General features: G+C 64.1%; 1 protein-coding gene across 1 annotated transcript in view; it reads left to right on the top strand.

Moving 5' to 3' along the window:
- The first annotated feature begins 13 nt into the window (after nucleotides 1-13).
- The window catches only part of COL18A1 (collagen type XVIII alpha 1 chain), an 86,693-nt gene continuing 62,731 nt past the window's right edge, over nucleotides 14-23,975 (top strand). Inside the window, exons 1-2 of the mRNA XM_021679226.2 lie at nucleotides 14-102; nucleotides 193-287. Coding sequence (XP_021534901.1) covers nucleotides 92-102; nucleotides 193-287 — 106 coding nt within the window. The 5' untranslated portion in view covers nucleotides 14-91. The remainder of the gene's footprint in view (nucleotides 103-192; nucleotides 288-23,975) is intronic.

Below are 23,975 nucleotides of genomic sequence, written 5' to 3'. Positions count from 1 at the left end.
GCCCAACCCGGCGGCCGGAGCGCGGCTGGCCGAGGGCGCACCGCTGCGGAGCGCGCAGCATCCGCGGCGCTGACGGTCGGGCCCGCAGAGCATGGCGCCGAGGTGCGGGGCGGGCGGGGGCAGCGGGTCGCACGGGCGGGCGGTGGACGCGCATGGCGCTCTAACCTGTGGCCTGTGGCCTGTCGCCCGCAGGTGGCCCTGGCTGCGGCCGCGGCCGCGGAGCCTCCTGGACGTGCTCGCCCCGCTGGTCCTGCTGCTCGGAGTCCGCGCAGCCTCCGCGGAGCCAGGTAAGAGCCGGCGGGGACGCGAAGGTTGGCTCGCCGGGCCGGCCCCCTGCCAGCCGGGCTTGGTGCGGGTCTCTGGCCGGTCCAGGCGGCGGCGGCCTTAACCCCAGCGCATCTCGGCTTCGGTCCTGGGAGGCTGCCCGGCTCTGCCCACGCGCGCAGGTGGCCGGCGGGGGGCGAGAGGAGGGGGACGGGGTCGGGCCGAGGCCATGTGTCCCGAGTGTTCCGCGCCGGCCATTCATTCTTAGGCTGCGGAGCTTCGCGCCACCGCGGCGCGCCGCTGGGTCGGAGACCCGGCTGGGCCGAGGGGTAGTGGGGACCGTCCACTTCCTGAGCCCCTCGCGTCGTGACCAAACTTCGGCGACTCGGCGGGGAAGTTGGCGCGCTTGGCGGACCGCGCTGCCGGCGGAGGGCCAACGAGGGGCCGGGGCTGTGGTGGTGGCGGCCGCCGTTCCACGCGCAGGGGCTCCGCAGACGCAGGTCATCAGCCGCCGGCCCGCAGGGCCTGTGGCAGCGTCACGGGGCTCGTCCCTCCCAGCGCCTGAATGGCCGCAGTGGGTCGCGCCTCCGGGCCCGGGAGTGACCGCGCGCGGGCCCCGGCAGGTCTCCGGGCGGACCGTGCAGCGCCGAGCGCCCTCGTTGCGTTTCCAACCTGTTGAGGCGAAACTGCCCGGGCTTCCCAGGGCCAGCCTTTGTGCGCCGCCGGGCCGCAGGCCTGTGTCCCCGCGCCCGCCAGGGTGTCGGGTTGCGCGCGGTCCCCTTTGATGCGGCGGAGCGCCAGGCCCGCGGCCGGGAACAATGCTCAGAAGCCCGCTGTTTGGCCGGCACCCTCGGCTTTTCCCGCGTGGGCCGCAAACTGTGCGCAGGGCCGCCGTCCCAGCCGCGCTAAGACTTCCTGGGCCAGCTCCTGGGACCTCGGCCCAAACACGCGGTCGGCCAGGTTGTCTTCCCAACTGGGCCAACAAAGGCCCCGGAGGAGGTGGCGCGGGCCATGCTAGTCACCGAGGGGAGCCCCCACCCCGAGGGAGTCTGGCGTTTTGTCCCAGGTAGAGCTGCAATGCTGTGTGGACGTTGGTCCCCAACAGCCTCTTCAGGTTGGCGTGAACGTGGGAGAATGTGACTTGGTCACCGAAGCAGCGACACACCTGCTGGCCGCAGCTGGCCAGGGAGGAGGGCCAGACTTGAGAGAGAGAGAAATTATAACTTGTTTCATTGTTTCCAGTAGGCTAGCTACCTGGGTAGACAGCAGCATAGACCTTTTAAAAAAGTAACTGCCTCCTGATCACTAGAGAAGCTGGCAACACCTGTTGTTTCCTCCTCTATGTGAGTTAACTCCAGGGACGTTTGGGGGACACGTTTTGCCTTACAGCGCGTCGTGTCCCCTGGGTTCTTAGCAAGCGCCCAGGGCCGCTGGGGGCTGTGAGTCCTGGCCTCAGGGGCCGTCCCCGCGGCTGCACGGGCGGCGGCGAAGCCCACAGGGACCAGCCCAGGGCTGCATGTGCTGGAATTTGTAAGCCTGACGCCTCCTCTCTAATCTGACCCGGGAGCGCCCAGCCTCCGGTTTATGAAACTTCGTAATCAAAGGGGAGGAAATCAGGGTTGATGGCTCTTAGCCACAGAGTGGAAACAATACAATGTTATGTCAGTAAGCTTTGGTGAGATGCAATCTTGAGATCTGAGGGTACGGTGTTGGACTTAAGGTGGACTTCTTGGGGCGGGGGGGTAGTGCGGGTGAGAACCACCATGTGTGCTCAGTGTCCCGACCACTATTGTGGCTGCCCTGGGGCTGCCACAGTCTCCGGTCCTCTGGGAAGGAAGGAGGGCCCCCGGTGGAATGCAGGTCTTTTTGCATCCTGGAGGTTAATGCAGGAAGCGGGCTCAGTGGGGAGCACGGGGTTCACCCCTGCTGGGACTAAGTCCCCTTGAAATGGGATAATAACTGCCCCCTCTAGGTGTATTGGAGAAGACTCAATGTGTGTGAAATCCTAGCTTAGCAGAGGCTCAATTTCTTCTAGAAACCCTTAAAAATCATCCTTGGGAATTAAAGGTTTGAGGCCCAATTTGCTGATTTGCACATTTTTTCTGACTAAAAATGATGCATTTTTCCATGTCTCTGTGTTGCACCTGACTCCCCCCCCCCCCGCAAAAAAAAAGAGTGTTTTGCTGTTTTGTCTAAGGATTGGTCACTATGGCTCTGATGGTCATAAACGGGGCTTGTGCTCTCACCCCCCCCCGTAACTAGACACCTGGGGGGTCCACGGGCCGAGCCTGTCTGTGGCCTCGGAGGCTCAGTGCTGCCCGCAGGCCCCCTCTCTTGCTTGAGGTGTGTGGACTCACGTGGGCTGGAGTGGCCGCGGACGCCCCGGAGGTGTTTGTGAGCAGTACGGCAGAGTTGGGGCTGTGGCAGAAGGACCCAGTGTGGCAGGCATTTGCAGGGTGCCCAGGACCCTGGTCTCCATCTAGGTCATCTTGTCTCTGGCCTGGGCACCTGGCTCTGTCAGCCCCTTTGCCCTGGGCCTGGGGCGCCCAGCCCTTCTCACCACTAGGACTCCAGTAGGAAGCTCAGGGTCCCTTGGTGGGCCTCCAAGGGCCTCGTTTGAATGAGACACAGCCCATGTCTGTGGGTGTGTGTCATCCTGGGGCCACGGCGCCCCGGTAACGCTGGACCAACGCTGGACGAGTGGGAAACACTCGTCCAAGGCGGCCTGTTTCTAGGGCCTGGCTCTCGGTGAGGCTGTGGCCTGGCTTCAGGGGCGTCTCAGGGTTCGGGTGCGGGACTTCATAAGATAGTTTTGAATTTCAGCAAAACTTGTTTTTCAGGGTACTCCTGTTTTCCTTTAAAAGAAGGAGGAGAGGGGAAAGTCTGTTGCGGGGAAACCTAGAAAGAGCAACACTGACCCCATCCAGAGAGCCCTGCCCCCCACCTTCACTGCATCTCACCGGATACACGTGTGCACATACTTACATGTCTGTGTGCATGCACACACACATAAATGCACACAGTACACGCACAGATGCGCTCACACGCAGGAGCACGCACATGCGCACACATAGGCACAGGCCCACACACTCACATGCATGCATATGCACATGCATGTACACACATGTGCACGCACACACCCATGCTCTCTCTCTCCACAACTGTTTAGTTCCCTTCATCCAAATTGTTGAAAAGGCTTGGTTCTCTGGGCCCTTGGGAGAGGTGGAGGGGCCCTGGGTGTGGTGTATAGCCCCCTCCTTCTCTGGTGTGGGAGGTGATGCTGCCCAGAGAACAGGCCCGGGGCCCCAGAGGGCAGGCGGGCTGGGAGGGGAAGTTGTAGTCCATGTGTAGCCTAAAGGGAGGCGTCTCCTCGATGCCCCACTTCTCAGCCTCCATCCAGGGCTGGGGCTGGCCTACCTGCTTCTCAGGAAGCTGCTGTCCACCCACCCCCCAAAAGGGGATCCATTAGATGCTCCACGCTGCCGAGGTCAGGGCACATGGGGACCCTCCAGGGCCTGGCGATGGACACGTGTTGGAGACCCTTGTCCACCCGGCACCTTCCAGGGGAGGCCTGAGGCTCCCCAGAACCTCATAGCCGATGACTGGCTGAACGGGGCAAAACCCATCTTCTGATATGATGTCTAGTGAGTCTCCTCCTCTCTCATGGCCTGAGGCCTGCTGGGAAGGGCTGGGCCGCCTTCTGGCCAGCTCTCAGGGGTCAGATGGGGGTGTGGCGTGGAGCGAGTTGGTCTGGCTGATGAGCAGCCCCCAGCCCCGGCTCCGTCTGCGGTGGGCGGCCATTGCCCGGTGGCACGTGCGCCCCTGCCGCTCTGGTCCAGGTGTGGCCACCCCGTGCCTGTGTGGGCCGGTCACAGATGTTACACTCTGGTCTCCCTGTCCTGAGGCTCTGGGCCACTGTTCTCCGGGAGCGAGCGGACGACGTGCCTGGAGATGGCAGCCCCTCTCTAGAGGACACAGCTGGCTGAGCACCCGCTGTCCATGCTTCAGGCCTCAGCCGGGAGAGGTGGACAGCATGGGACCCAGCGGGTAAAACTCCCAGAAACTTGACATTGTTCTTGATGAGGAGGAGTAAAATATTGGGAAAATTAAAACGTATGTTTGGTGTGCTTATCAAATTATTAACTTTGGTACATTTGGACAGTAATGGCGCAGCAAAATGAGAACAGTGTCCTCTGGGGCCTCCACGGCTCTGTGGCCTCCCTCCCTGGGGTTCGGGGTCGGGGACTAGCCCTCTGCCAGGCCCTGGCTCCTTCCCAAGGATGCCTGGGCCTCCGGGCGCCCTCCCCACCTTCCTGCCATGTGTGCAGACCCTGCTCCGCGCCTCACCTTGCCGCCGTGGCTCCCTCCCTCCCCGGTGGCACAAAGAGTCTTTGCAGGGTGCTGTGAGCAGCAGGTGGTCGTCTTGCAAACCGTCTTTTGACCACACGCTGCATATGATGTACATTGTGGTTTTATGCCACACGTTGGACCTCCACGCCGGGGGCCCTTTCTGTTTGGCCCCCCAGCCCTTCCCAGTGTTGGCAGTGGTGTGCAGGCTTCGTGGCCGGCTGCGCCACGGGCTGATCGTGTTTTGGATTGGTGGGTCTGGGCCACAGCAGGATGGCTGTCAGAAGGAGCTTTTGATTGTGGATGCGCTGAGTCAGACGAAATTTGGGGGCTGCAGGGCAGGGGAGTGCTCTGCCCGCTGCGCCTGCAGGAGCGCATCCTGCCTCCCCAGCACCTCCGGCGCCGACAAGCCCGAGCACGGCCTTTCTGGCTGCCTGCGGCCCCAGAAAGGAGAACCTGTTCGCAGGCGTGTACCTCGTTTTGGGATTTCTTGCCGGCAGGCGGGGTCCCTCCGGGCTGATCCCCGGGATGCAGGGCAGCGGCCCCCAGCGCTGGGCTGGGTGGTGGTGGGGCTCTCGGCCACGCCTGGTTTCTGGAGGGCCAGGAGGCCTTGGGGTGGGCGAGAGCGCTGCCCGCGGGCCAGGCTGGCCTTCGCAGGGGGCTTGCTGGGAGAGGACATCAGGCCAGAGCCAAAGGCTCAGAGGAGGGCCGGCCAGGTGATGGGAGGGGAGGTGTGCGCCGCAGGAGCTTGGTGGCGCCTAGGGCGGGGCCTGGGCTGGAGCTGCGGCAGCCATGTGCTGTTTACGTCCGTATTTTATCTACACATTCGTTTGATTCTCATCTGAAGTACTTGGCTTTACCCTGCTCCTTTGAGTAGATTCAGAATCAGTCACCATTAGGCGTCCTCTGTTTTGCACCCAAGTTTGGGAATCCTCGAGCTGGAGCTGGCCCTTGACAGCTGGGCGTCCTCTGTCTGCAGAGAGCCTGCTAACACGGCTGTCCTCGGTGAATGTGGGAGGCGCCCCCCTATTTTGGGGTGACGGGCTGACGGGAAGGGGGTGCAGGGAGGGCGTGGCTCAGCAGCGGGTTCACCGCCTCTTGGCGCCTACCTGTGCAAAGCGAACGTCCCTGTCCCGGCAACGTGACCGGCTCGTGCAGCTGCGGGTTCATCTGCTCGGAGTCGGAGGCTGGGCCCACCGCTCTCTGGAGGGGCCTGAGTCCAGACGCCCTACGCCTCCAGGATGAACGGAGACCTTTTTTCCATGTTTCCATTTAGACAACCAGGGACCTCATCTTGGAAGGAATCATGGATTCAGTGCCCCGTGGAGAGTGTGGTCCCCACCCTGTGCTGTCGGGAAGGGCGGGGGCATGTGGGGACAGGGGGTAGCATCCCCAGACCCTCGGTGGGCTGGCTGGGTGGCAGAGACCTAACCCACCAGTGGGCTCGGGGGAGGAAAGAGGCCAAGGTGGGCCCCTTGTCCTGCCCCAGAGAGTGGAGCTCCAGAGCCAGTGTCTGAATCTACTCAAAGGAGCAGGGTAAAGCCAAGCTTCCCGGCTGGGGGCCCAGGGGCTGAGGGCAGGCGGAGGGCTGGCTGGTGCAGGGCTGGGAGGCCATGGGTGCCGAGGCCCAGCTGGTCACTCTGCTGGGTCCCTCGGGGTGAGCCCAGCCGCCTGGCCCCTTGTCCGTTCATCCATTGGCTTCCTGTTTCCTATTTTTGAGCACCTTCTGCGTGTAAGGTGCCCTGCCTGCCGAGAAAGACGGGAAGATAAAGCCCCGTGTGTCTCCCGCGTGGGGACTTCTGTCTCCCAGGCCGCCAAGAGCCTCCTTCCGCCTTCTGATGTCACGGCTCTCTCCCCGAGAGCCCCCTGGCCGGGGCGCGGGCTGAGTGTGGGGCTGTGGTTGGGGGCCTTCGGGCAGGGGAGGGCATCCCTCCGGACGGACGGCGTGAGTGTCTGTGCCAGCCCAAGCCGCCAGGGCCGCGCGCCGTCACTTCAGAAGTCTAGCTAATGCGACATATGGGGGCAAAATCCTTCCAGTGTTCTTTCTACTTTGTAAGTTTTCGATCGCCAGCGAGGTGGACACGCAGGAGCCCGGACCGGCCGAATCGCTTCCCCTGCTCCCGGTGTCCACGTTCCGCCATGCGTGGTCCTCATGCCTTTGCCTGCTCGGGCTGGCGGCTGCAGATGCGTGGCTTGCGTACTTCCTACAGTGTGGGCAGCCTCCACTGGGCCCATGCTATTTCTCGAGGCACGGAGTTGTTTTTTTCCCTAGTTTTTATGACCTGTTCCCTTAGAGGTGGACCCGAGCGCAGGGACCACGCCGGGGCTCGGCCGCGTGGCAGGACAGGAGCGTAGTGAGGATCGTGTGGGTGAGCAGGGCACATGGGAGGCCACGTGCTTCGTGTTAGCTGCTAAGGCCTTCGCTCGGCCTTTGTGGGTGTGGGATGCGGGCTAGTCCTTGGAAAGAACAGTTGGTGGAGGGCCGGCTGTCCACTCGGCATTCGTGGATGCGTGAGAGCCCAGGCCCCAGCTGTGAGTCCCAGAGCTGCTCCCGAGTGCTGTGTGACCCTGGGCCGGTGACTCACCCTCTCTGTGCCTCTGTGTGTGAACTGTGAAATGGAGCGGGCCGTGGGGCTCTGTGGGATTTAATGGGACACTCCTTCAGAGAGTGCACATCACACGTCGGCTTTCTGGGATGGGTCCTGATCATGTCTCGCTGAGCTCTGGGGACCATGATGGGGACGGCTTCCACCCAGCGGGCTGGGCAGGGCCTGGGCAGAGAGACGGGGGGCACCATGACCGGGACGTGGTTTTGCGTTTCTTGCTTGGCGGTGGGCTGTGCCTGCTGAGCTGATGGTTTATATTAGACAAAGCCGCCCTCTCACCGCCTGCGCCCCCGAGTGCTCGGGGGTTCTTGCCCCGCCGGCCAGATACGCCCACCCACATGTCCCTTTGGAGGGATCAGGGCCACGGACCTGCCTCTGCTTGTTGGATCTTGTTATTAGGCTGCTGCTTTAAAAAAAAATTCTCCCGCTGAGAAAGTCTCTTGTTCTCGGCGAGCCGGCGAGCAAGCCAGGAGCTTCCTGGACCCAGGCCCGTCTGTGCTTGTAAATCTGGACCGCGCCTGATGTCGAGCCGTCTGGGGAGGGCTCGGGGAGAACACTGGGCCCCCTTCCTGTCATCTGTCATCTCGGCCTGCGCTCACCTTCCGGCCCTCTCCCCTACCCTGCGTCCCGAGGGAGGTGAAGTCCCCTCCAGCCCCGGGGCCCCCGGATGCTGCCCTGCAAGCCCCCAGTCACACACCTTCCCCTCACTTGCGGTCCCCTGGGAAATGCTCTAGGACAGGATCGCAGGCCGGCAGGTGCCCCTGGAGCCAGGTGTCGATGGGGCGGGGAGAGGCTTTTTCTACATAAGTAATGATTTCAGCTAAGCAGCTTCCCGCCACCCTAAGCAGATCTGTGCCTGGTGCTGAACCGCTTTCAGCCTCTCGGCCCCTGGGAGGAGGGGGGCCCTTCTGCAACCAGACGCCCCTCCCGGGCCCCAGGCCCTCCTGCCCTGTGGCAAGGTCCTGGCTCTTGCTTGGCCTCCTCCGGTCTCGAGGCTGACCCTTGTCTGCTGTGGGGTCACCATGTGCCCATTGCGGCAGGCACTGTCCGCAGCGACCTCTGGTTGTCTTGGGCACAGAGGGGGACCCTCCTCGGGGCATTTTCTGGCTAAAATGAGCCTGCACCCCCAGGGCTTTTGGCTTAGCCAGGGCTGGCTCAGAATCTGCCATGTTCCTCATTCATAACCTTTTATTGTGAAAATAATTAAGAATACCACTGGAGGTTTGGACCCAGAAAGGAAAAAGCACCCATCCCAACACAACCTTTCTTGTCCTTATGGGGAAATCTGACATTTTAAACAGACTTGGGCCACCCTCCCTGCACTCTGGCCGCTGGCCTGGCCCCCTGTGGATGGCCCCTTGCTCTGGAGGCAGAAGCCCCCGTCCCCGTCCCGAAAACAGCGGCGCCCACCCATGAGAGGGAGATGGCACGCCGGCATTCCGGACACCTAACGTCCCCACTTAAGAATCCAGACACAAATCCCTCCTTTATACTTCTGCATCCCATGGCATATGTGGTCAGCCCCCAGAGAAACCCACGTGAATCCTGGCATCCCAACAAGGATGGGGAAGGCAGGAGGGGCAGGGCCAGGGACCAGGGAGACGCGGTCGGAGGGAGCGGGGCAGCTGGCTCTGCAGGTGTGGAGGGGCCGCGAGCCAGGCCGTGCAGGTGCGTCTGGAGGCTGGAAATGACAGGAAGCGGATTCTCTGCTGGAGCCTCCGGGAAGGAGCCCGGTCTCGCTGACACATGGATTTTGGACTTCTGACCCCTATGGCTGTGAGAAACTGAACGTGTGCTGCTCTAGGCCACCAGCCTTGTGGCGATTTGTCCCTGCAGCGGCAGGACGCTGCCCAGCCCCGTGCTCGGTCCCAGGAAGGGGCGGGCTCGTGGTCCCTGCAAAGGCCTCTCATCCGCAGAGTCCTGTGTCCATGTGAGACCCCGGCCCCCCCACCTGTGCAGGGCCCCCGGGATGTGCTTCCTGCCCCTCAGGCCCCGGCGGCCAGCCCCCTGTCCTGCACACCTACCCTCCTGGGCCAGGACTCCCCCCAGAGACACCCACGATGGGCCCGTCCCAGCAGCCTTTCAGAGCTCAGGGGACGCTCCCGTCCCAGCAGAACAAGCCCCGCGTGCCCTGGGCAACAGCCAGGGGCCTGGACACGCCCAGGAACGGCTGACCAGGGGCCCTCGGGGCGCAGTGGGCATGTGGGGGGTGGGAAGCTTGACTGGGGGCAGAGGACTGGGGGCCCCGTCTCGCTCCACCCCCGCCTCCCGTGGAAAGAGGGCGGACCAGACGTGCACTGAGCCGTCTGGGAGCACTTGACGCTCATGTGTCCGGGGTCATCTGGACGCCGCTGCAGGAGTGCGTGGAGACCCGGTGGGGGGTGCGCGTGGAGGCTGGTTTGCTCAGGAGAGGGCCACACTGGCCACACCTCCTAATGCTGCTCTTGTTTGCTCCCGAATAATGGGCGACCTTAACCCGTTCTTGGGCACAGTGGCCTCTTCTGGGACCTCACACGTGGGGCAAATGTGGGGGACATCCAGGCAGGACGAGGGGCTCCCGCAGGCCTGGCTCTGTGTCCTCTGGGTAGTGCTGTGGGCTGCCCCATGCCGGGGAGGGGCTGCAGGCTGGGCCGCGGACTTGGGGGTGCAGAGTTCCCATCCCCGGGCTCTCAGAAGCGGACAGGCGTCTTGGGCCTCTGTGCAGGTCTGCAGGCCCCACTCGGGTCAGGAGCAGCCACGAGATGGGGCCGCAGGGGAGGGCGTGAAGCTCCTCCCCAGGTCGGGGAGGGGGGTGGCATCGCTTCATACAATGGGAGACCAGAGGCCCCCGGGCCAGGCCAATCCTCCGCTGTGGTCTGGTCCCAGCCTAGGACCTGTGCTCCGGTCTAAGTCCTAATTAAACTGGATTTTGAGTCCCAACTAGTTAGTAAACAATTACTGGTTGAACCCTGCCGCGCAGACCTGCGGCTCGATTGGAAGTCCCACAGCCACCGCCTGGACAAACCGTCTCCTGCCTCGGTCTCCCCCGTGGGCCTCACTGCCTCGGTTGACAGGCGGCCCTCCTGCTCACACGATGGTTGATGTAGTGCTCCAGGATTTACTCACTGTGTGAGTTTGTACGTGTTTGGAAGCATCTCATTTGACCTTTGCCCTCATCTTTTTAACAAAGGTTCTAGCTCCTTGATGCGCTTTCCACAGGGGCTCCATGGGCGATCGGGACTGCGTGTACGGGGGTCACTTAGAGGCAGCGCTGAGACTCCGCCGGCCGCACCTGCCCAGCTGGTTGCGATTTCTTTTCTCCGTGAGTCTGAGCTTCCGGAAGCCCAGGCGGGGCACCGAGACGAGGCAGGGTCCTCGGGAGACCTTCCTGCGGCTGCACGCGCCTCCTTTTCTATTTAGCTAGATCGTCGACGTCCTTGTCTTCCTCCTGCCTCCGCGGCCGGCCGCCCCTCGGCCCGTCGCCGCCCGAGCTGTGTGTGTCCTGTGGCCGTGAGCTCCCCTCCGTGAGCCGGGGCCTTGGGTCACGGGGTCTCCCGGGGTGTGCGGGCTCCCTGCTGTGTGTGCCAGCCTGTCCTCGGGAGGCAGCAGACCGCCAGGTCCCACCGGGCCTGGGCCCCCCGGCCGGGGCGTCCGAATGTCTGCGGGGCGCTGCTGCTGTCCCCCGTGGCTTCCAGGCCCTTTCTGGGGGTCACGTCTGCCGCAGGCTTCACTGACCTCATCACCCAGGAGCTGGGGGCATGTCGTCTCCGTCCCGCGGGGCCAGGTGAGGCTGCTCCACTGCGGGCTGCGTCACACCCAGGGACGAGGGCAGGAGAATTGTCTGCAGGAGAGCAGATGGTGGATGCGCCACGGCCTCGTTCCACGTCCGCACGTGTCCCCACCGTGCGACAGCCCCGCCCCCATCCACAGCCATGCGGCTCTGCTCTGGACACCCCTCCGCCTCCCGGGAGCAGTGACCTCTGCCTGCTGTCCGTCCTGACACCCGGCTAGGGCGTGCGTGAGCGGGGGCTGGACGTGGCGCTCGTGCTGGTGACCCTGTCACGTAACGAAAATCCACAGTGTCGTCCATACATGAAGGAGAGACAAGCGTGCTGGGGAAGAAAAGTCACCTGGTATCGTCTGTGTGTCCGCTCTCCTCGATGGAACGGCAGGCGTGACGCGCACGCGTGAGACTGGACAGTGTAAAGCTGTGTGAGACAGGCCTTGGGGGTCCGGCGTCCAGTCCGTTAAAAGACCCTGCTCGGCACTGTCGTGTCCAGGAATGGCTGGACAGGTGACCTTTGGGATCCCAAACGCTTCTTTTGGAGGATTTCCCACTGTCCTCCTGGCGGGATGGGTGTCAGTCTCGGCCACGGAGCTGCGTTCTCTCTTGTCTTCCATCAGACAAGCATGAGGACAGCAGGGTCCCCCACGCGTCCTGTCTCCTCTGTTTACATCACCAGCAGGTCAGACGGGCATCCGAAGCTGGGCGGGCCCCGTTCTGGGTTGCCAGAGCCGCATTCAGGGCGCGCATGCCCACGCCTGCCCACGTCGCCAACGTCGCCGAGTCTCTGCCTCGTGCTGGGGTCTGGGGCCTGTGACCCCACGACACAGTGTGGGGATGGGGCCAGCCCTGAGAGGCCTGCACCATGTCAGGAACCAGCGGCCGACCGTGACGTTTCGGGGGGCGCCTGCTGGGGCTCCGGCTTCCCTGGGGCCACTGGGTGGAACCCACGGTGGGCGGGCCCTCCCAGAGCCTCCCCTGGCCCCGCGCTGAGGGAAGGGGCCTGGGTCCCCCTGCTTGTGCTGTGCAGTGTTCATGACCCGTAAGACTATTTCATTTTGTAAACGTATGCAAGAGAATCAGCACTGCAGCCGACACTGGAGACCACACAGCCCGGGTCCACGGAAGGGGAGGTGGGATGCCCGCCGCGTCCCCGCAGACCCCATCCCCGGAGGCCATCCTGGGAGCAGTGCCCACTGAGGCTAGTTTCCACATACGGGTCATTTAATCTGCTACGTGGCCTGGGCCCTCATGGTTCTGACTCAAAACAAGAGGTTGTTTAGATGCTCTGATGGGCGCAAATAATTAAAACCAACTTCTGGAGAAAAATGGAAGCGGATGTTCAGAGACAGCATGGCCACAGGGCCTCACGCCCTCTGGGCGTCCAGGAGACCCCCGGCCCCTCGAGCTCTGGGGGGCGGGAGGGGAGGAGGGGGCCGGCTGGACGCTGAGCCCCTGCTGGACATGTTCTTGAGCAGGGACTGTGGGTGGCAGGGCAGCAACCCACTGTCCCGCGTGTGTGAGGGGCGTCTGGGTGCATGACCTGAGCTCTGTCATCGCTAAGGAAGGCGGCTCCCCGGGCCCGGGAGCAGTCTGTGCATGGCCCTCGCGCTGCAGGGCTGTCCCCACGAAGCGCCCTGACAGCTCCATGCTTGATCCCTGCTCAGCTGAGGACGCCGAGCGACTTCGGTCCCCATCATATCTGGGAAGGAGGGGAGAGGTAGTGCTGTCCAGACACTAATCCAGCATGCTTGCGTTTCTTCCCCTGCGGGTATCCCAGCAACAGGATTAGGGCGGGCGGGTGGGGGTGGCTTTCCCCAAGGCCCACTCCCGCCGCCCTCCGGAACCTTCTGGGGCCAGCAGTGGGGAACGAGACAGTGGTGCAGGACTCGGGGAGCAGGGGCCACAGCTCCCGGGACCCAGGGACTGGGGGAGCCACATTCTCAGCTGGCAGCTGGGCGTGGCCGCATGTGGGCCCCGCTCCCGTGGCCTGGTTCCTGCCGTGCCACGTGCAGGTCCTGCCTTTCTCCTGGATGATGGCTCATCCCTGCTTCTCATGTGCGCCCCCACACTGCAGGCCTGGCCTCTACAGCTCCCCGCGAGCCCCCGGGGTACCCACGCTGGTTCCCACTCTGTCCTAGGGGTGTTGGTACCTGAGCTTGGGGTGCTCAGCTCCCTCCGAGGCCTCCCCTGAGGACAGATGGACAGACAGACAGGCTCTGGGCAAGACGGGACGTTGTCCCGGGAAGTGTTTGCAGGCCTTATGTCTCATCCTCACTGAAATTTTTTTATTATTATTATTTTAAAGATGTTATTTATCTGTATGAGAGAGAGAGACAGAGAAAGTAGAACGGGGGAGGGGCAGGGGGAGAAGCAGGCTCCCCGCCGAGCAGGGGGCCCGACGTGGGGCTCCATCCCAGGACCCCGGGATCATGACCTGAGCCGAAGGCAGACGCGTCACCGACCGAGCCCCCCAGGCGCCCCTCACCGAAACTGTAAATCACGTACCGCATGCGGAGGGGCCGCACGGCGGAGCCGAGGTCTGTGCGTCGGCCCCAGGACATGGCGACAGCTGTCCCAGGAAGCACGAGTCTGGGCAGGTTGAGCAGCGGGGTGGTCACCTGGCCGGGGTTTGTCGTAAGTGGAGGGAGCCCCACTGCACAGGACGCGGCGGCCCAGCCCGCACGAGGGCGGCAAAGTGGCGGTAACAAGTTGTCCCCTCCACCTGTCGGCGGTGGGCTTGGGGCCTCTGCGGGCTGGTGCTCCCCCGCCCCCGTCCAGCCCAGCCCAGAGGGGCGGTGGGGTGGGGGGCCATTCGCTGGTGCACCCCCTCCTTCCTGGAAGCCAGGCCGTTTGGTGCGGCCCAGTGCGCCGGGGGCATCCGCGCCGCAGCTCCGTCCCCATGTCCGCCAGATGAGGAAAGGCGCCCAACTCGCCTACAAGGGTCATCGGGGGCAAACCCCGGTCTGCGTCCACGCTCTGGCCGTTTTACCGTCAGCGGCATGCGCGGTGCCCTCTTACTGGAGACCCTCCCTCCAGGCAGCTCCGGGAAGCAGGCTGCCAGGCCTCTCTGCCCCCCGGGCCGGGGACCTGCTTTCACAGGACACAGCAGACGCCATGCCCATCACGGTCTCCCTCAGGCGCAGGGGCGCCGGCCCGCTCAGGGTGACCGCGCCTCTGGAATTCCCAAGCCTTTCACCAGCGGTACGTGGGCTGCGGTGTTTGCGCGGAGCCTGCCGGTCATTCAGCTCCTGCTGCCGCTCCCTCCGTCCCCGGGCGTGTCCCGTTCGGCGGTGTGGGGGTCCTCACTCCCTCCCACCCAACACGCCCACACACGTGCCCCCCACGCAGTCACGCGTGTGCCCCGCACACTCACACAGGGTTGTGTCTCAGGGCACGGGACCGCTGACGGACTCCCTGCCCCAGCCACGGGGAGAGGCCTGCTGCGTGCGTTCTAGAGGCTCAAGGGGCCCACCGCCCCTGTTACTGTTCCCTTATCCCCGGGGCCGACCCCGTTTGGAAGTCGGTCCCTGAATGTGGAGGGTTGAGGATGGCTGCTTTGTCTGGGGGTCACCAAGCCCCTGAGTCCCCTTGCTGGCTGTGGGTGCCTACGGGGGCTCCGGTCACCCTCGCTCCTCCAGGAACGGGCTCAGGTGACTTGAAGAGAGAAGGATGTGGGAGCCTTCACCCGCTGGTGTTTCCCAGGCAGGAGGGGACCCCGGGGGCCACCCGTTTCCACTGGGGTGGGCGGTGTGCACTTCCGACTTCCTTCAGGACGGCGGACCTCTGAGTCCCTGGCTCTGCGGGGTCAGCCCAGGTCAGCAGCGGCTGCCTCACGGCACGGACACTTCCCCCACCCTGTGGCCCTTGAGTCACCCAGGTTAGCGCTGAGTTAATGATCTCGGGCCTGGTCAAACATTAACACGTCGGGCCTGACGGGGCACCCCCGCTTTGGAAGAATAGCTTCATCTTCGCCAGATGTCTTGTGGACATGCGGCGGGAAGGTGCCTTCCCACTGGCTGCGTGGTCTGGAGGTGGACCTTGGGGCCGTGTCGGGACCAGGCTCTGTGGCGTTGTCCCCGCAGGCAGTGGCTGGACATGCCGGCTCTCCCAGACTTTGAATTGGAATCCAAGATGGAACGATGTGAGCAGGACTGGAGTGGACGCTGGGGGTCTGCAGCCCGTGGAGCCTAGCTGGCCGTCTGCCTAGGAGGCACCTAGGCCAGGGACAGTGGGCAGCCAGTGGGGAGGACAGCCCCTGAGGGGCCGGGCAGGCCGCCTCCCCACCAGGGGCCTGGTCTGACGTGCATAGTAGCACAATGAACACCTCATGGCCATTCGAAGGGCGTCCAAGGAGCAATCGGAGCAAATCCACATTCGCTGCGTCCTGTCTGGGAGGGCCCCCCGGGGCTGATGCTCACGGACACGACTTGCCTCCCACGGAGCCCTGCCCAGGCTGTCCGTCCCCTTCCTGCCTCATGACTGCCCATTTTGGTGGCCACAGGCAGCACCAGGCTCTCCGGAGGGTCTCAGGCGGCCTCCAGGAGGAGGCGGCCGGCGCCGGTGGGGCATCAGGTGCTGCTCAGTTCCGGGGCGTCCCTGAAGGTCACAGGACAGGGCCCGCGGCCCCGCAGCAGCTGGCTCACGGAAGCAGGTCAGGGGCTCTGTGCTGGAACTTCCCGCAGATGCAGAGGCTGCCGCTGGAGGCTCTTGGTTTTACCATCCCTTTGGGAAGGGCTGGCCCACGGACCGTCATGGTGTGTGACCCCGGCCCTGTGACTTCTTGGTTTCTCAGCTTGTTCGGATCCCACAGCTCTCTCTCAGAGAGAGGGGTGCCTGGCGGGGATGGAGCCTGGCAGGAGGGGCTTGGCCGCTCACCGCACTCCTGTTCCTGAAGCCCCAGGTCCCCTGGGCGTGTCCCGCCTCCCTGCCTTTCCCCGCACGGTTCCTTGTCCCGGGAAGGCACAGAGTCCCGGGATCCAGACATGGTGCCTGCAAGGAAACGCCCCCCCTGAGGGCTCAGTGTGGGGGTAACAGTGGGGGGCTCCCCAGGTGACCAGACGGCTCGAGGTTTTACAGAATAGATGGAGGGGGCTGGGGGCCCTTCCTGGGCCCCGGAGGATGTAGCTGGGCCCCGATGGGAACTTGGTTCCATTTGATTTGGTCCTCCTGACGTTGAGAGCGGAAGCAGGACGGGGAGGGGAGAGGAGGGCACAGGGCAGGCTGGGCGCTCCATAGAGAGTTAGGACTCATCATTCACCTAGATTTGTGTCTGCACACCCTCGCGGGGCAGTGGACCCTGCTGTCTCGGTAATGGGAACCGGGGGAGAACCGTGTGGGTGCAGGCGCCTCGCCCGGACGTGGACGTAAACCCCGAGCAGTTACTTTGCAGGGTGGCTCCCGCGGGGGGTGGGGGTGGGGGGCCCAGCTGAGCTCCTGGTGCGGCCAGTGGCCAGCGGTGGGCTGGGAACCCCGGCTGGCCCAGCTCGTGGGCAGAGGCTCAGCCCCCAGCGGGGAGCAGGGCCCGGGCTGTGTTTTTGGGTGAGGGGCGTCTGTGACCCCAGGGGCTGGGGGGACGCAGTGTCGCCTCCCCTGCCCCGAGCCCAGCTGGCCCATCCGTGGACGGTATGTGAGGACCGGGAAGGGGTGCAGCAGCAGGGCCTGGGGACGCCTTGTCTGCCGGAGCAAACTGCCGCAAGCTGGGCCATTAGAACCCCGCACGGGCCAGGCCCAGTGACCACGCAGAAAGAGCAGTGGCCGCTGCGGCTTCCGGAGGAGGTCTCCAAGTGCACCGAGGCTTTGCGGCTTTGAGGACCTCCTCTGGAGCAGCTGGGTGCAGAGCAAGGGCCCCCAGCTCCCAGTCTGGGCGGCTCGTCTGCTGGGCTTTGCCTGCTGTCCGCGGGCAAGGTGCCTGTTGGGGAGGACTCCAGCTTCCTGGACTTAAGTAAGGTCGCCTTCTTCCCCAGTGTGGAGCTCTCCCTGGCTGCCCCCTCCTTGCAGGGGCTCTCGGCTCCCGGAGGACGGAGGACTGGACCTTGGGGCCCGCTGGGACCTGGGAATGCCGGAGGAGGGAGCTGCCCTCACCACGCTGAGAGGGTGCTCAGCATGCAGGGGAGCGAGCCCTGCTACCCGCAGGGTTGCCAGAACAGCGCATCCCCAACATTCCATGCCTGTGGGGGTGTATGCGGGTTTGAAACCGAGGTTTGGAGCATCTGCAAGCGGCCGGGGGCAGCTGACACACCTGGACCCCGGGGGGGTCTGGTGTGAACACCAGAGCGCTCACATCGAAATGCCACGTCCCCTCCCAGCTGCCCTTCTTCCTCTTACGGGTGCACAACCTTCCCAGAGACTCCCGACCCCTCCCTGCCGGTGACGCCCACTCACTTCTAGGCGTGGACCCCCAGGATGTGGGTCAGGATCCCCCCTCACCCACCAGAGGCCCAAAAGGCTTTTCGTCCTCTGGCCTGACGGCCTCCTGTGGCCCAAGGCCCCTGACCCCACCCGAGCGCTGGCTGGGACCCTCCTGGCAAGGGCGCCGAGCCCGTGGGCCATGCACCGCCTCTCCTGGGCAGGCCCCCTCTTGCCCCTCGCCCATCCCGGCCGTGACCGCGCCCGTCTGCCTGCATGTCGGGACAGCCCAGCTGTGCCTGGCGGGAGGCTCTGCTAGGGTTTTGTGCTGATGCGGGGTGAGTTGCCCCGAGTCGACAATGTTTCACTTTGTCCTCTTGTTGTGGGGTTGTGGTCTTGGGCCCGGAGCGTCCAGTGCTGCTCCCTGCCCTGAGTCCCGCTGGGTTCTGGGGCCCGGTTTCAGTTGCCCAGCTGACAGTTCACTCTGACTTGGGGAGCGCTGGGCCTGTGGCTGGGCGCAGAGGGGGCGAGGCCTCAGGGATGCGGGCTCACACCTGGGCTGTGAGCTCAGGTCTGACTAACGGGGCACAGTGACTCACGGCCCTGGGGCCTCCGCAGCGCAGGCTGCTTCCCAGCATCGTCTTGGGAGCCCAGGACACCACTCACACCACCTCCCCCATGCAGCCCTCCTGGCTGCCCCCCACCCCATCCCTCCACGAGCACCGCCGAGGGTCTTCATGCCCTGTTGTGCGGGGTCTGGGCAGGGGCCCTTGGAGCTTGGGGAGCCGGTGGGGGGTGAGGCCCTGTGCTTGCATGGGCTGCGTGATGGGGCGGCCTCCCCGATCAGGGCTGACAGCCTGTGGGAAGGCAGGTTGACCTTGGCCCACCGGCATGGGTAGGGACCGGGACGGAGGTCCGGAGACCCCAGGACACGAGGTGGGCCATCTCCACGCATGTCATGAGCTCTAACTTCTGTAGGTCGGAACAATTGGATTCTTACCGTTTTTGGGGGGTTAAATTCACATAGCATAAAGTTAACCATTTTAAAGTCAGCGATTCAGGAACATTTAGTCACAACGTCACACAGCAGTCACGTGGTTCTGGAAGGTTCTCAGGAGGGAACACCCACCCACGGCAGTCGCTGCCCGGCCCTGCGCCCATGCTCCCCAGAACGGCTGCTGGCCGCCTTACATGAGGGGCGGTGTGGCCCGCGGGTCCCGGTTGTATGCCTGCATGTGCCAGGACTCTCCGTCCGTGGGGACCCTGAGCTGAAGTTTGGAGCAGGTGAACGGTCCTCGCAGCTCCTGTCAGTTTGCCCTCCTGTGGCACTGATGTCCTGAATCCACTAACGTGGCAGAAGGAGGGGCCCTCAGCCACCTGCCTGGTTCCCCGAGAGGGTCCCAGGTGGGGCGCCCAGGGCTTCTGCCCTCCCTGCGCCTGCGTGGGCCGCAGGGGAGGGGGCTGGGTCTGCGCAGGGCGGGCTCGGGGTCACTGCTGGTGACCCCGGGTCTGGTTACAAAGGCAGATGGAGAACGTGGGTGGCTGCCTAAGCCACTGGAAGCCCAAGAATGTGGAGAGGGCTCATCTTGGCCTCAGGTCTGGCGGTTTGTCGGTGAATTTGCTTTTATTTCTAGGCGAAGACCACACGGAGAGACCTTTTATGGCCTGGCAGACGCCCCTGGCCCTGAGCACTTCTATCAGGCAGCCAGTCAGGGACACTGGCCGGCCGGAAGCTGCGATCACGGGGCTCTGCGGCGCCAACAGTCCCCACGTGGGTCTGCTGGGCGGTGGGCGACCGAGGCAGAAACAGGAGCGTGGGGGGAGGGCCACACCTCACAGCGCACCAGCTGTAACCTGCGCGTGACTGCTCTGTCCAGCAGGCGCCGGGCTGTTTCTCTTCCAGGTGATTTATTTGCACGCTGGGGGCTGACATCCAGGAGGAGGTCACATTCCATTCATAGCGGCTTATCTGGGCTGTCAGGCGGGCCTGGGAGGGGGTCTGAGACAGAACAGAGCTCCGGTCTCTCAAGTTCCTGCTTGCTGGGGTCCAGGGCAGCAGGAGGTGTTTGCAGAGACCTCCAGTGAGCGCCTGCTGTATGCAGACTCACCCCCATTGCCCTGCCCAGCCGCAGAGGCGGGACCCGCCCCACACGGCCGGCCAGGCCTGGGGGTGGAGGCCAGGCCCGGATGGCATGGGGGCGGGGGCATTCCGATGGGGGTTCCTGACGCCCTAGAGGATGGTGACGTGGTCAAGGCCCCAGGAGCTGTGCTGATGCTTTTCCAGACCCCACAGAATTTTCCCCAAGCCCCCCACCCCAGGCAGCCCCCCACCGGCTCTGTGAGGCTTTCAGACGCAGTCGGGGGGCTCCTGAGGACGGAGGGAGCTGGCCGGGGGTGAGCAAAGCTGGACGTTGAGGGAGGTGGCATGCTGGGCTACCCCCCCCCGATGCCCAGCTGACTCTGGACTCTGGGTCCATGGCAGGAGGCCTTCATCAAAGGCCTCGGGGGCCCCACCCTTCATGTCTTCGGGGGACGCTCCAGTCAGCTTGCTGTCAGCTGTGAATGGGGCAAATACCAGGGGTCAGGGTGCCTCCTCTGTTTTCTGGACCTGGGCCCCTGAGTGGAGGGTCATGGCCTCCAGGTGGGAGGGCATCCTACAGGGTAGGGAGCCCTGGGCGAGGGGGGCAGGTCAGCCCAGGGAGAAGCACCAGGGATGGGGGGAGGGACCCCCTGTGAGCTTGCTCAAGGACCAGGCTGTGTCAAGGGCTGAGCATTGGGCTCCCCAGGGTGGGCTCCCCGCGACAGCCCCCTGAGGCTCTGTGGTCCTGTACTCCATCCGCCACGCATGGTTTCTGGGATGAGCTCCCTGTCTCGGCGCCCGTGTGAAGACTTGGGACTTCTGAAGGGGCCCCCGGGAAGGGAGCTGTCTCGTCCCCTCTGCCCGGAGCCGGCCCACTCCTTCACCGGCGGACACCCAGGACGACCCCCGGCTGCCCACCTGACTTCCGAAGTTTTGCCGAATGTGCCATGGAGCCACCCTGGGACGTGCCCCCTGGAGGGCACCCATCCCCTTCGCGAGATGACCCTGTGGGAAAACACCAGGAAGCGTCTGGAGAAAACCAACAGCTTGCACAGATGTTAATCCCCTGTGAAACGTGACTTAAAAGTTTAACCAAAGAAAACAACAACAATGGTTTCGTTTTGAAGGGGTCAGATTCTCCGGAATGTGCATTTCTGTTGACCCTCGAGGGTCCTGGAGGAACAAGGAGAGAGAAGCACGTCCAATGTGCTCAGATGTCTGTAGGAAGTTTGGACGGTGGAGCATTTCTTCAGTTTCTTAAAAAAAAAAGCAATCCTTTACTTTTGTAAGTATTTTCTTAGCAGACTTAGAACCACCAGGTCGGGGCTGCCTGCCGAGTGTGGCTGCGCCGTCCTGGTTCCCGCGAGTGGGGGCCCCAGTGGCCGAGGCCCCTCCTGGGAGGTGGGAGGGCCGGGAAGCCCTGGGGCCTTTGCGGGCTCATCAGACCGACCCTGCCCCGTCCAGGCCCGCAAGGACACCCATTCACCGAGACCTTCGGGACCTCCCATCCGTTTGTCTTCACGAGAGGCGTCCGTCTGCAAGAGGACTTAGGGTGGCCGTCTGAGGGGCCGAGGTGGCGGGCAGCATCTGGCGGCACCTCAGCCCTTGTGTTCTCTGCTCCGCTCAGCAACGGCCCCGTCTCTGGAGTGTGACTCAGGGACTCGGGCATCTCCTCCGTGCCGCCGTTTCCCCCTGGGGACGGGCTCGCTGAGGCGCTGGCCGTAGGATGGCTGTGCGGGGGTCCGGATGGTGCGGAGAAGCATTTAGCTGGGGGCGGGCGTCCCTCCAGAGCCCCCCAGTGCCCCGGGCGAGCATCGCGGAAACTCAGAGCGGCCTCTGCCCTTTGACGCCAGGCCTCGGAGGGCGGGACGGCAGCCTGCCCCCATGCGGGGATGGGGGTGCCGGCTCCTGACCCTTCTGCCCTCAACCCAAAGGCAGGGCTGCTCCCGTCGACTCCAAGCCACGGTTCACACGTCCATGCAGGGTCCCCTCATGCTCTCCCGGGGTGACGGCGGCAGTTCTGGCCTCCATGCCTCACAGTCGAGGAGGACTGCCCATGTGTGGCGTTGACGGAAGGGCTGTCAGGACAACATTTAAAGTCGAAGAGGAGAAGAAACCTGGAGGGAGCGAGAGACAGAACTTCAGTTCATTCTTACCAACTGTTTGTTTCATGCAGGTGGTTTGGGGTGTGTTCCAGGGACAGGCTGGCCGCTGGGGAAGAGATGGGGGCTGCGCCACACCCTGGCCCGGGGCCCGGGGGGTCAGCGCCTGGAGGTGGAGGTGTCTCCTGCACACGCTCAGATCATCTCCAGTCATCTCCATCAGGTCGTGCTGGAGCTGCTCTGGACTGGATCGACCCCAGGGCCTTTGAACAGCCCATTCTGGAGTCTGAAGCTTTGCTGTTGCCATTGTTCATGTTACACAGACAGGCTGCAGTTTGAGAAGAGCTTGGGGTGTGAAAACCCTCGTCAGGGGAGGGGAGTTCATCGAGGAGGGGGTGTCCCGCCCATGTGGTGTTCCAGAGGGACGTGGGCAGTGGGTGCGTCCTGGGAGCACAAGGTGGGGGAGGAGCTGGCGCACACCCGGGGTAGAGGGCCACGAGCAGGCGGACTAGCAGGTATGGGTCTCAGGACGTGGGGTGGAGCAGCAAGAGGGTGGGAGGGGGAGGAAAGTGGAGGACGCGTCTCCTCAGTGGCCCTGTGTCCAGGGGTTGGGGGCCGCTTCCAGCCAGGGAACCTAGCCCCTCCCCAGCATTCCCAGACTGGGCGGTGTGGTCCGAGGCCGGGTCCGTGGCCGGGTGGTCGGGCTGGGTGCAGAGGCCCACTGTTGGACCCGCATCCAGAGTTCAGCTGTGGCCACAGGGCCATATGGGAAGGCCGGCCCCATCCTTGGTGAGTGTGGGGGACTGTGGTGCTCCCCATCCTGGCAGAGGGAGCATCAGCATGGACCCGAGTGCCAGGCGGGGTGCAGGGGTGAGGCCCACAGCCCTGCCCCTGACCGCGCCACATCATAGGTGGGGGCTGCAGGCAGGAACGGATGGCTAGGTTTGGGAGGGACATCTGGTCGGTTTTGGGGGGTGCAGATGAGCCCGGTGGGGTGGGCAGGGTCTGGAGGTGGGGAACAGGGAGCGGGAAGTGTGAGCTTGAGTGTGGGGACAGATGGGGAGGCTCCCACCAGGGAAGCAGTCGGTTCTGGCCTGGGGCTGAGGCACTGTGGGGACCTAGTGGGTCTCCTTGGTGTCCCCCCCGATGTCCTCCGGGGCCCCCTGGGTGGGTGTGCGAGTGTTAATCGGGAAGTGAATCCACGTCCCTTCTGTAACCCGGGGACCCCTCCTGACATCTAGGCCTTGAGAGGCGCCTCAGGGGGCCAGACCTGCCTCACGTGGAGCCGCAGGGCGGGGGGCCCAGTGAGAGGTACCCTGGGCCCCGCTCTTCTCCAAGGGGACACTCTCTAACTCCAGGACAATTGGGGCCCTTGCTGAGAAAGAATGTTTTCAAAGGGAATTCAGCTAAAATCCTGCTCGGTGAAGGACCAGCTTGGGTGCTAACTGATTCTGGCCGTGGGCTTCCCTGTGCTGTGTGGGGCTGCGTTCGGGAGCTGCGCGGTCGGGAAGGCCCCAGGGGAGATGCGGCAGGTGTGTGCAGCACCCATGGGAGCCGGGGGTGGGGGAGGGAAGGGGGTGTGTGCCCAGCACCCCATCTTCAGATGAATCTGTGCTCCATTTTATAACTTCCTGCGGACTACGTTTCTTGTGCTTTTAAAAGTTTAATGGAATATCCATTTCCAGCTTCATCCTGAAGGAGAAGGGCTTTCACCAGCCAACACGGTGGCCGTGGTGGGACGCTGGCTGGGCTGAAGCCATGGACCGAGGCCGCTCTCCAGGCTGCAGACAGGAAGGGGTGGTTGGAACTGAAGGTGTCCGCCCCGGTGCCTCTGGTCAGCGGGGGTTGGGGCTTGTTCCAATGCCGAGTTCCGGAGGTGGGGAGCCTGTCACCCACGCCCCACCCACTCCCTCTCAGCTGGGCCTTCCACTGGCCCGATGCCCGCGGTGTTCACTGCCCACGCAGGACAGCAGGGCACCCGGCCCAGCCTCGCTTCGCGGTGACATGGTGTGAAGTGGGGGAAGTGGCGTTGTTATTCTCGTGGGAAGACTGGTTTGCTTCTTGATGGCACCAGCAGGTGTCCACGCAGCGGCAGACAACAGACGCCCCCACGTGTGACCAGACATAAAATAAATTCCAGACGGCTGACCCAGCGCTCCTGAGAGCCGCCCGGCCTCCGTGTCAGCGTGTGCGGAGCTGGGTCCACAAACCCACAGTGCAGGGCGCTGAGATGCATGCTCAGTGTCTGTCCGTCCGTGTGTCCTGCCGTTGCCCACGCAGCTCACAGTCCTGGCCTCGTGCACCCGCACATCGGGAAGCCCGCCGTGAATGGCCGGCCACCGCCGTGTATCAGATCTGTGGGGGAAGCCCCCAGTGCAGGCAGGTCTGGGGATGCAGGGAGCTCCGTCTGAGCCCCTCCCCCATCACGCACGCGCATCAGCTCTGCAGGGGGAGCCCCCAGTGCA

The sequence above is a fragment of the Neomonachus schauinslandi genome, chromosome 1 (genome assembly GCF_002201575.2).
Source record: "Neomonachus schauinslandi chromosome 1, ASM220157v2, whole genome shotgun sequence".
NCBI classification, from domain to species: Eukaryota; Metazoa; Chordata; class Mammalia; order Carnivora; family Phocidae; genus Neomonachus; species Neomonachus schauinslandi.
This window is presented reverse-complemented; position numbering and strand designations above follow the sequence as displayed.